The following is a 12,322-nucleotide window of genomic DNA, read 5'->3' on the forward strand; positions in this document are numbered from 1 at the left end:
TACAATAAATGTCAATTTTATTAGGAAGTGAGTCTGCTTTTCTGTATGTAAGTAAAATAGGCTATAAAAATAGGTACCTCAACATAAAATGGCTCTTAGCATATCTCCACTCCCCTCTCCCTTCACACCACCCACTTTGGGAAGTATTGTTGACTGAAAATATTCAGTATAATATTCCACTAAAGAAAGTCTTTTGATATTTGCTTCTTAAAAGCAACAGTAACAACGGCAATAAAACTACCCTGAAGCCAAGAGCCGGAGCCCCAAATCTTCTAAAACATTGGGAGTTCTTATAAAACATCCGTTCTGTGTTCCTCTTAGGCTGTTGAAAATGTATGCTTTGAGTTTTCACATGGGACTCCCAGCACAGCACCCAGGTGACTAGTTAGCTGTACCTTGGAGCCCTGGAGACAGTTCCTGGAAGAAAGGGGGCTACCGTCTGAAGCCCCTTGTGCGTCTGGCATGACTGTGTATGCAGCCTGCATATAACCCTTGAAATTTCACACTCTACTGCCCCCGGAACCCAACCTCTGTCCAGCAGGGACTTCTGAAAGCTGAGAAAGTACTTCTATCACCAAGAAAGTGCTGTTCCCCACCCACCAGGGACCCCTGAGCCAGAGCGGGTCATTCTGAGGCCAACTCTGGCTGGGACTTGGGGTTTGGGGGCGGTGGGTTGCCTTGGTCACCAGCACCCAGTCCCTTCCTTTGCCTTCAGAGGGCCTCTGCCGTTGCTGGTCCTCGCAGCTCCCGTAGGTCAGCGCCTTCATGTCTCCGTGATGTCTCCATATTGCAACCACGAGGCTTGTTTATAGGCCACGATGCTGTAAGAATTTACAATCCAGAATTACAAGCCAGCAGTTGGAATGGGGCAAAGGGTGTGCCTTTTCCTTCCCACCAACAGCCGCCTGAGAGGCTCTGTCCATCATGCCCAGAAGGCTGTTCCAAGTGGAGAGATGGCCCAAGGAAACTTCTCCCACTCCAGGCCCATTCCAGTCCTAAAACATCTCAAGCCCTTTGCGTCTACATTTTCCTTTTCCTAGAATCTCTCTCCATCTCACTTCTGCCTGATGATGACCTCCCACATGTATTTCAAGATCAAGACTGGCCAATCCCAAGCAGAATTGGCTGCCTCATCTTCTGCCTTTCCATAGCCCCTTTATCTCTTCCACAAATCCTCATTACATTGTTTTCAAATATTTGTAGCTAAGGGGATGCATAGGAATTCGGAGCTCTGAGTCAAAGTCTTGGATGTGTGACGTCTGGCATGTCCTTCCACCTCCGGGGTCCTTGGGTTTTCCTGTGTTTGAGCTCTAGGAGCCTCAGTTTCTAAGCTAGAGCACAGCTCTTCCTGGCTGATGGCCAACTCCTGGAGCTGCTGGATGGGGTGTGAGCGAAATTCCAAACCTTCTAAGGGAGAGCTTTGTGAGAACTTCCAAGAACTCTGACTTCCCATCTTCAATAAGCCCCAGGGCTCTACAGGGAGGAGCACTTACTGTACTTGAAACAAAACTCGTATTACAAAGCTGGCAGGGAAGCCCAGCCGTGGAGGCAGCTAGCCCAGGACCTCGTGAATGCCAGGCTGCAGGCTTGACTCCAGCTGAGCCCTGCGCAGACCCGGCCGCTCAGCCACGAGGGGGTGGCCAGCCCCCCCCTTCAGGGTCGGCCAACAGGCAGCTCTGGGGGGGTGGAGGTTCACCGTGCTGGCGAGTAGGGGCCACACCCTTCTAACATCATTCCTTAAATATTTTTTGAGTACTTCCTACATGCCAGGCTCTCTGCTGGACACGGAAGATTCGTTCCTGCCCTCAGGCAGCCTACAGTCGGGTGGGCGGGCTTGTGTAAAGATAATCACTAACTATCAACTGTCGTGCTACGAAGGAAAGTATAGGAAGCTTTGGGAGCATATGATAGAAGGACCTAATTCAGATTGAGAAGGGGATTGTCTCAAATCCTTTTTGAGAAAATCGTGTTTAAGACCGTAGCTAGCTGGGTTAAGAAGGAGGGCACGGGTGCAGAAGGGGGAAGAACATGAGGGGCGGCCACTGGGGCTGACGCATGGGGTCGGGGAGGGTGGTGAGCGGCAGAAACAGGCACTAGGAAGGTTGGCAAGGCCAGATTACGCGGGGCCTTGTGGTCCGTGGGAAGACATTCGGGTTGTATCCTAAGAGCAGTGAGAGCCAAGTGCAGAGCTTTGAGCAGGAGATGACATGATCTGTTTAAACACTTGAAGGAAATTGCTCTGGGCACCTGGTGGAGGGAGGATGGCGGGGGTGGATCAAGAGTGGACCTGGGGGGCATGGTTCAGAGGCTAATCCAGTCGTTTAAGTGCTCGGGCCTCAGGGTGGTAGCAGTAGCAATAAAAAGAAAAGGATGAAATCGAGGCCTGCTTTGAAGGTAGAATCAATGAGGCCTGATGGATTGGAGGTGAGGGGAGGTGGAGAAGAGGGAGGGCATTGGTGACTCAGATTTCTCTTCCTGAGTGAGTGGTGGTGCCTTTTAGTGAGGTGGCACAGACTGGAGAGGCAACAGGCGTAGGAGGGCATCAAGAACCCAATTTTGGAAACTTAGATGGTAATTTGAAGTTTTGAAAGTAGTTTGCTTAGAGAATATGAAGTGAGAACCCAGAGCAGAGCCCCAAAGAATCTTCCATTTGGAGGTTTGCCGAGAAGCGATGAGGCGTTGACAAAGCCCAGTGATGGTGAAGAGTGACCACCGGTGTGGGGGCCGTGAGGAAATCATGTGGGATGAGGACTGCAGGGAGTCCACTGGATTCAGCCTTGAAGACTGGTTAGTGGCCTTAGTGAGAAGAGCTCTGGTGGTCGAGGGGGGGTGCCTCAGGCGGGTGGGTTGAAACGTGAGTGGGAGGTGAGGACACAGAAGGTGCACACCAACCTTTGCAGAAGCTGACCGTGGAGCGGATGGAGGTTGAGGAGAGAGAGGGTGGTAGATCACGTGTCAGCTCAGTAAGCATTCAGGAGAGAGCAGCTGGCTCGCGCAGGGAGCTCTCTAAGGAGATGGGACCCAGACACTGGTGACTCTTCTAAGAAGCGGTGCCCTGTGGCGGGTCGGAGACTGCCTGAGTTCAACTCTTGTCTCCGCCACTTACTGGCTGTGGAACATTTGGCAAGTTACAGAATACCTTAGGGTCTCTGTCTCCTTATTTGCAAAAATAATGATAGTGATGACCTCAGAGGACTTTGGGGGAAGATTCAATTCATTAAAATATATACAATATTTTAAGTGGTAGCTGGCACATGATAAAAGGGCTATTTACATGTTTGCTATTATTACTATTATTTTAAAAAGGGTGGGGAGGGCGGAGAAGAATAGAGAGGCAAGTAGGTTGCCGGTGGATGGAGCCAGACAGTTACTCCTTTAGCATCTCCCAATGGCACAGAAGAAGAGCAAGTAGGAGAAGGCGGGTTCTCCAACAGTAACGTGAAACTGGCTCACTTCGGTACCAGGAAGGGCTGGGGGCAGAGTCCCTTCTTGCAAACAGGCTGTTGGCAGCTCTGGCTCAGGGACTTCTCCTCCCAGCCTTCTGCCCTCCGCTGTGTCCTCTGTTCCCCTGCTCTGACGTGCCTTTCTGGGCTTTTATGTTGTTGGAATGTAGCTTTTCTCTCTGTAGTTAGAAAGTTCTATTGGTTTTCCCTGGTGCTCTCGCTTGATTGATGGTACAGCCTTGGCCTCGTCTTGCTGTAAGAATTTTTCAGGATCTTGTTCATTTAGTGACTGCATGGAAGGGAAAGGTAATGGAAACGCTCCCTTTATACCAGAGTTCTCAATCTTCGTTGTATATTCCAATCACCTGGAGAGCTTTTAAAAAGTCCTGTGCCCAGGCTGCACTCCAGATTGACTAAGTCAGAATCTCTGGGGGTGGGATCCAGAGATCAGGGATTTTTAAACCTCTTTAGGTGATTCTAGCATGCAGCGAATGAGGCTTTATATGCCTGCATGTCTCTTTACTGCTAAATGACTACAAGAGAGAGAAATAATGATCAACTACTTCAGTGCCTCATTCACATACGCACTCAAGTATTTACCTGATGGATTCAAGATTCTGTCCCTGCATCTGTGATAGAAGATTGCGAAGACCCTGCAGGGCCCAAGGAAGACACCTTTCACAGAAAGTATGACCAAATCCAAGTGCATGTTACATAGTGCACTGGGGTGAGGGGTTGAGAGTGGCCCACATCCTTCATGTGCGACTAAAGTCTCTTAACAAAGGCCCAGCAACGAAACTGTAGAAAGGAACCAATTACTGTATTTTCTCATGGCTTTCATCTGCCCATTTATCTGTCTAGCTATGCCACACATTAACTAGTCAGGCTTTCTTTCTTTTGTTTTGTTTTCCTTTGTTTGTTTAGGTTAATGAGACTATTTCACCCATCTCCCAGTCAAATAGGGCTGGATAACTTCCAAGTGGCACAGCTACTGAACCATTACTTACTTGGGCAAACAGCTGGGAAATTTGCATTGCATGCTAGGTCTAGCTGAACCCAACCCATTCAGCAAAGACTCACATAAAAATAGGGCTCAGGAAAAGGCCTAAGGTCTGGGCAGTCTGAGGACAGGTCTGGCTCAGTCCCACACCTTGAAAAATTGAGAACAGGGCCAAGAGGGTGCTCTTGATCATGCTTTTGCTTGCACAAATTCTCAGCTGTTGACCTTCCTTCTTCCCTCCCTCCCTTCGTTCCTTCCTTCATTTGTTCCTTCCTTCCCTCCTTCCTTCCTTTTCTGATCTTCCCATCTTTCTTTTCTCAACCATGAAATAGAGCAAAGAGCCTTCATGATTGATGGCTCAAGAGGCTCAACCTTCTGTGTAGGCAGGGAGCTACGTTATGACATGATATGAGAATTCTAGCAAGGGCCTTACTGCCACCTACTTTCCGCTTCTTCCAACCTGCCTTCAACTGGTTTCTACTGGGCTGTCTGTAATACCACCATTACTGATACATAGAGCTCTCTGTGCTACCAGGCAGGTCCCCTAAAATGCAAATCTTTATCAAATCCCTTGCCCCTTAGTGTGGATATATTTACTGTATTCCTTTCTCCTCTGGTGGGATTGATACAAGCATCACAGGACCTCACTAAATGAGGAGGGGTAAATGGGCCCAAACCATCCAAGGCTGTGCTAGCCACTGGTTGCACTGGCCCCTGAGCACTTGAAACATGTGCAAATTGAGTCCAAACTGAGATGTGCCGTCAGCATAAAATACATACCAGATTTCAAAGACTTAAAAAAAACCCAAAGCTCACTGATACTTTCGTAAATTGATTACATGTTAGAGTGATATTTTGGATATATTGGGTCAAATCAAATGTGTTACTAAAATTAATTTCACCTGTTACTTGTATCATTTTCAAATGTTACTAGAAAACCTAAAATCATGTATACGGCTTGCAGTGTGGCTTGCACTGGTGACTTGCACTGGAGAGGGCTGATCAAAGACCATTTGGGTCCATTTTGGTGATGTCCTAGGCTGGTGCTCTTACCCTGGGAGCGGAGTTCCTCTCTTTGGCTTCTCCAGCGGTCTTCCTGTCTGTTATTTCTCTGACTTGAATGCTCTTATTCGACAAATGAGACAACTCCCCCAGAGAGGTCAAAGGAATTTCCTAAGTCATCTGGGGAGCTCACACAGTCCAGTGGCGTGTGAGATTGCGGGGGCAGGGAGGGGGCACTGAGCACAGAGGCCTCCAGGTGCCAAAGCCCTTGGAGGGCCTGGCAAGAATACTCAGAAGTGAGGCAGATGGTTCTCATCTAAAAGGACCTAAACAAAAGGGGTGGAAGTGGTTCAAGAGGATTTCTAATCCCAGCCTCTGATTACAAGGAAGTGTATGAGACTCTTATAAAAAAACCATATTACCTAACTGCCAGGAAGTATGCCAGCTGTGTGTGGCCCTATGTTCTTATTTAGGACTTTGGGGGTTTCCCATATTGCCATATTATTAGTTTGTGGGGAGCAGGAGGACTTTTTCTTTGTGGGAGAGCCGACTCAGAACGCTAATGCCTAAATGCTACAAATATAATTCTTTATGATAATAGGCTGGAGATGGTCCAGCAGGCCCTGATATATGCCCCAGGGCCCTAGCCCAAACCACAGACACCGCTCCTGTCTTACCCAATTGGGATGATGGCCAGGAAGGAGAGAAAGGAGGAGAGAGCAAAACAGGTGCCGACGAACTTTTCCATGGTGAGCTGATAGATCTTGTTGTACACCGTGGAGGTCACCACCCCAGTCAGAGCCAGGGACAGCTGCAGGATGATGAACACCTTTCCTGTGGAAGGGACGGGGGTTACCAAGAAGATGTGCTGCTGTCCCTTCCATGTTACCAGCTAGCCGAGTTGCCAGGGAGCTCTCAGGAGGCTCTGCATCCCTCCCAGAACTCCCTCTCCCATCTCGGCTCACTCCACTGGGACCCCTGCCTCTATCCAGCTGGATCTTTCTGCGGCCCGTGGATAGTAGCATCCTCCTCTGACTGTGGCTTTTCAGTGACTGACTTTCTGAGTCTTTCCCACCCTCCTGTTTTCACCTGCTCTGCCCTGCCTGGACCCCAGAGTGTTCCTAGTGTATTCAAGGCAGCTTCTGGAACTCTCGGGGGACTTCTGCAAGTCTGAACCCTGTGCCTCAAGCCAAGCAGCTCTGAAACGGGCCAGGCAGAGAACTTTAGAGAGACTTCTTTTACTTACCATAAGAAGAGCCCTTTATGAGTTTGGACATTGCTGATCGGATGGTTGTGATGGGGATGAGAGCGAACAGCATGACGGCTCGGGCTGGAAGGAAATCACACAAGAACACTCCTCATTGTGCCCAGCCTTGGCCAAGGAGTAAATCAGAAAAAAGCAAAAGCCTCACCAGGACCCTCCCTCTCCCTGCAGCCCCCATGGGCTTGCCCTGGAAGTAGTGGTTTCTCTGCTGGAGGACTAGCACCCCCCACCCTGGGGCAGGCTGAGTCCCTGAGCTCCGACGGTGCCAGAGATGCCACAGACCCACCTGTGAGGTGGCGGGCACAGCTGACATGGTGATGGATAGGGAAGGGTGTCTGCATTGGCAGAGTGAAGTGGCATCTAGGGAAGTAGACCTGATGATGGAGTGACTCGAGACTCCTCGCCTTGTCGCTGGGACAGAGGTGTCCTCTGTCACCATTCACGACCCCCTCTGGGAGATGGTGGCGGGAGCTTTGGCAAACTGCATCCAGGAATGTGTGCCACGTTACACAGCTGCCACACGCCCTTCCTTCCCTCAAGCCTTACTCATAATCCCAGTGTGGTGTGTGCTTAAGTGTGTGTGTGTGGAGAGAGAAGGGGAGAGGTCGAGGTGGCGGGAAGGGGAGAGGGGCACTCTGGCCTTTGCACGTGGCCCATCTAACGGGCAGGTGGCCAGACCTAAGTTGCCATTTGGTTAGGTGTCTCCCGAGATGCGTGACCTCAGCCAAGGGACAGCCTGTGGTAACTGTCTAGAGTTGTTTTTTCTAATACGTTAGCCACTAGCCACATGCGACTATGTAAATGAATTAAAATAAAATCAGATTTAAAATTCTGTTCTTTAGTTGTGCCAGCCACATTTCAAGTGCTCAATAGCCACACGTGGCTAGTGGCTACTTTATTGGGTGGCACAGATTTAGAACATGTCTATCATTGTAGAAAGTTCTATTAGGGCTCTCTGCCTGTGGTCGTCAGATGGAAACTTCATTCTGCTTCCTTGAGAGAATTTATGACATTGGTTGTGGAAGGCATTTATGGAGAGTTTTCATGCATTTTTGAACAGCCCGTGCTTCGCCTGAAATGATTTTAATGAAGGGACCTTTCCAGCCTGATTATGTTAATGTTTTATCCCTTTAAAATTGGAGAGAAGAAATCCAACCCCTTCTCCTAAGGCCAATCCGAAACCGTCCCTCCTGACTGCAGGCACCACTGACCAACCCTCCCCTGACCTCCTAGAGCCACGGGCACCACTCTGATAACGTGTCAGTGGGCAACACAGATAACACAGTACAGTGCAACTAGATTAACTCAACGGCACATAATCCTGTCTCCCTTCCTGGGCAGTAGGTCCAGTCCCTGGTGCTGAGCTGGGACACCTAGACCACACCATGCCACACCACACCTAAGCCATAGCATGTCAGCCCCCTGACTCTAGGGGTCCGCAGTGTCCTTGTCCTGCCTCCCCGGGAACGCCAGACTCACCAATGTAGAACATGTATGTCTCTTTCACAAACGCCAAGAGGAGGGCTCCTGACCCAAAAGAGACCATACCGATCGTGATCATGGTGGTGTCCTGCAAGCAGCGGGAGAAGACCAGGACGCCCAGGAAGCTGGTGATGAAGATGGTGTACCCCGCAGCCATACCATAGCCCACCTGCACCTGGTTCCAACTGAGAGGCTCCCTTAGCAGGAAAAGGGGTATCACATCCACTGTGCCCACCACGGCCAGGTCATATATGATGGCACCCAGAAAGAGCAGGGCAATGATAGTCCTTGGGGGCTGTGCTTTCCCAGGAGAGGGAGGGTGCCCCACCACACTCTGCTTGTCTAACTGATCAGGATCCAGGGCACGATAGGTGCCAACCGTGCCCGACACCGTGTTCACGGCGGGGAGCGCCTTGCTGGGACCTGCCATCGACTCAGGGACCTTCAGGACCAAGAGGCTGTAGAAAAGGGCGAAAGTGGCACAGCTCACGCTGCAGGCCGTCAGCACCAGGCCCTGCCCGGAGTGCCCCGTCATCTGCTTGAAGAGATGCCCGGAGGCCATGCTCCCGCAGAATCCCGCCAGGCCCAGGATCAGGTCGAGGAGGATGAGGCGCAGGGAGCGGCGGCCCTCGGAGGAGCCCAGGGAGCCCAGGGCCATGACGCCCGACCAGAAGGCCGAGAAGCCGCCGCACAGCCCGTTCAGCGCCGCCGCGCCGTACAGCACCTCCACGGGCCAGTCCAGCAGCACCTTGAGGAGCAGCCCGAGGCGGGAGAGCAGGAAGCCCAGCAGGGACACGCAGACGGAGATCTTGCGGTGGTAGCGGTCGCTGAGCCAGCCCAGGCAGTAGGCGGACAGCAGGGGCGTCAGGCCCACCACGAGGTTGTAGACGATGTAGAAATTGGAGATGGCCCTCTGCTGCTGGTCCTCCAGGGCGCCCCGGGCCGACGGGCTGGCGCTGTGGTTGGAGGAGGCCCCGGCTCCGAAGGACGCCTTCACCACGAGGAGCAGCCCCGCCTCGTAGAGGGAGGCGGCCACCTGCGTGGAGGCCACCACGGGCTCGATCCAGGTCCTCACCCGGAGGCGAGACAGGAGGCCCCTCCCCGGGCAGGCGGCCTCGGGGCCCATGAGGAGTTTCGGAGAGGGGCCGGATTCGGTCCCAGAGCGCGAGTGTGCGCCGTGCGCCGGGTGCGCGCGGGACGGGACCGAGCAGGGGCGCGGGGCGCGTGTGACAGCGGCCAGCCCTGCGCGGCTGACAACCCCGGGCCGGGCCACTCCTCCCGGCCTTAAAAGGCCGCCCCCGCCCCCGCCCCCGCCGCCGCCCGCCGAGCAGGGCTGGCGGCCGCCCAGGAAGCCGGGCGCCCGGGAGCGCACCGCCCGTTTCGGCCCCCCGCGTCGCCACCCTCCGGTCGCCGCGTCACGCTGCTCCGGCTAGCGCGGCCGCCTGACGACGGCCCGACGGCCCCACAGCCCTAGGCATGCCCCGACCTCCCGCGGGGCGCGGGGCGCCTTCCCCGGGCGTGTTCTGGCCTGGGCCGAGACCCCACGGCAGGGAGCGAAATTCTATTATCCGTGGCGGGCAGGTCTGGGCGAGGGGCGGTGGGGTGGGGTCGGGGGTACAGAACCTAGGATTCGTCCTGGGAGCGGGGCCGGGGTGTGGGGTTTTTTTGTTGGGTTTAAAAGCAAGAGGGACTCATTCGCTGCTGTAGGGAGCTGAGTAGCAAAGACTTTGAGAGAAGTGCTAATATCTCTTTGAGATGTTGCTTTCAGTTCTTTTGGATGAATACCCAGCAGTGGAAGGGGGGGGGCGGGGGGTCACTGGATAGTGGGGTAGTTCTAGTTTTAACTTTTTTGAGGTACGTCCGTACTGTTTTCCATAGAAGCCACACCATTTTGCATTCCCACCAACAGGGCGCAAGGGTTCCAATTTCTCACACCCCCATCAATACTTGTTTTCTTGATATCTTTTTCTTTCTTTTTTAATAATAGGATAGCCATCCTGACAGGTGTGAGTGATTATCTCCTTGTGGTTTTGATTTGCATTTCTCTGATGATGAGGGATGTTGAGCATCTTTTCATGCTTGTTGGCCATTTGTATGTCTTCTCTGGAGAAATGTCTCTTCAAGTCCTTAGCCCATTTTTCAGTCGGGCTACTAGTTTGTGTTTTTGTTCTTACAATTGTAGGGGTTCCTTATTTATTTTGGAGATTAACCCCTTACCAGATGTAAGGTGTGTAATATTTTCTCCCATTTTGTAGCTTGCTTTTTCACTCCATTGTTTCCCTTCCCATGTACAAGCTTTTTAGTTTGATGTAGTCCCACTTGTTTGTTTTCAGGATCTTGAAGAGATGTCAGTACTCCTTTGTTCATTGCAGTATTATTCACAATAGTCACAATAGTCAAGATGTGGAAATAACCTAAATGCCCATCAATAGGTGAATGGATAAACAAAATGTGACATATATACATACAATTGAATACTATCCAGCCTTTAAAAAGAAGGAAATCCTGAAACTGGGAACAACGTGGATGAACCTTGAGGACATTACACTAAGGGAAATAAACAAGTCATAGAAAGACAAATACTTTATGATTTCACTTATATGAGGTATCTAAAATAGTCAAGTTCAAGAATCAAAGAGTGGCATGGTGGTTGCCAGAGGCTGAGGAGTCACTAATCAATGGCATGAAGTTTCAGGTAAGCAAACAAACAAGCTGCAGGGGTCCTCTGTACAACATTGTACAATAATAATATGTTGTATACTTAAAAATTTGTTAAAACTCTCATGTTAAGTGTCCTTACCACAATTAACAAACAAAAAGTCCAAACAAAACCTCAGGAGGAGCTAGGCTCAGCCCTTTCACCAAGCCAAAGGCCTCTAGGAGAAGAGTCCTGCTTTGAGCACCTGCTCTGGTGGGCCTGGAGCTAGTATGAGTATGAGCCCCAGGGTGGGCCCCAGCCTGCAGGGTCCAGCCTCAAACCCCAGGGCCAAGGGAGAGACAGGGAGGTCCTGCAGCCCTAGGTGTCCCTCCAGATGATAAAACTCGCTGGCAGGGGGTAGATCCCACCAGAAAGAAGAGAGTCACCAGGTCATCTGCTTCTGAGTAAAATCCCCAGGGCCCTTTCTGTTTCTCTGCAATTGTTCTTCCGTCTCCGTGGGCTCGCTGTCCTGGATTGGCCTGAGCCCTCCACTACTCTGGCTGCCTTGCTTCCTCCTTGAAGTACACACTTCTGCAAAGAGGACCAGGCTGATGGGTGGCGCAGGGACGGTAATGCACCAAGAAGAAAGGTCACCCCCAGGGATGGAAAGTCGGAACACACAAGCCCTCTCGTCAGTTCAACCCCAAGAGAGCCCTGGCAGCATGGATGAGCAGGACTCCAAAGCCACACAAGGGAAGCTCAACTGTGCAGGGAACATTTATAAAGCCAAATGGATAATGTATTCATGGGAGGAGGGACTCGACTCTAAATGACTTTGTGTAGGTATGTGCCCTTTAGGTGAGCTATCTGTTTCCCTCCCTGGCACTGCTCAGCCCCCTGTGTCCAAGCCAGACAACTCTGCCTTCTGCAAAGAGACAGCCCTACCTCGTCTCTCCCTTGAAGGTGTGCCCTGTGGAACTGGCCTGGTAGCCCCCTCAAAGCTTCCCCACTTCCTTCTTCCTCCCCCTCACCTAGGCCCACCTTGGGAGGGATTGGTTTCACTCGGCCCATGCCCAGCTCTCCCACTCCATTCTTAACCCTGTTTTTTTCAGAGGCTGGAACAAAGCAGTTCAACCAGTCTGTTCCTGTGAGGTGCAGAGGCTCCTGGGGTTGGGGAGGTTTTGGGGAGAAGATGGTATTCAGCAGTCAGATGTGGCCATGAGGACGACAGCCTGAACTGTATGGACCATTCTGGCCACTTAATCAAGGGGTCTGTTTATTCGTGGGGTTGTAGGCACTAGAGGGTAGACTTGATCCTCCCTGTTGTCTCAGTTCTTCCTGTCCTCTTGTGAAACTAGGGAAATTTGAGGGGCCTCTGAGAGATTTCCACCAGATCTAGGACAGGTCTAGTGGGAGCTGGGTCATCATGATGCTAGCCAGCCAGCCCTGGGACCCTCCAGCCTTTGACCTGACTCCTCTGGCCCAGAAATGAA

At 51.7% G+C, this 12,322-nt stretch overlaps 1 protein-coding gene across 1 annotated transcript; it reads right to left on the reverse strand.

Moving 5' to 3' along the window:
* SLC46A2 (solute carrier family 46 member 2) lies at positions 1–9,775 on the reverse strand. Its single transcript, XM_006747673.3, has 4 exons — positions 8,189–9,775; positions 6,692–6,775; positions 6,123–6,279; positions 1–821 (listed from the first exon to the last, which is right to left on the reverse strand). Exons 1-4 carry the CDS (start codon positions 9,315–9,317, stop codon positions 764–766), a joined length of 1,428 nt encoding a protein of 475 aa, XP_006747736.2. The 5' UTR covers positions 9,318–9,775; the 3' UTR covers positions 1–763.
* Between the last annotated feature and the right edge of the window lie 2,547 nt (positions 9,776–12,322).

This window comes from Leptonychotes weddellii, chromosome 14 (assembly GCF_054177405.1).
Source record: "Leptonychotes weddellii isolate Sample4059 chromosome 14, ASM5417740v2, whole genome shotgun sequence".
Taxonomy (NCBI): domain Eukaryota; kingdom Metazoa; phylum Chordata; class Mammalia; order Carnivora; family Phocidae; genus Leptonychotes; species Leptonychotes weddellii.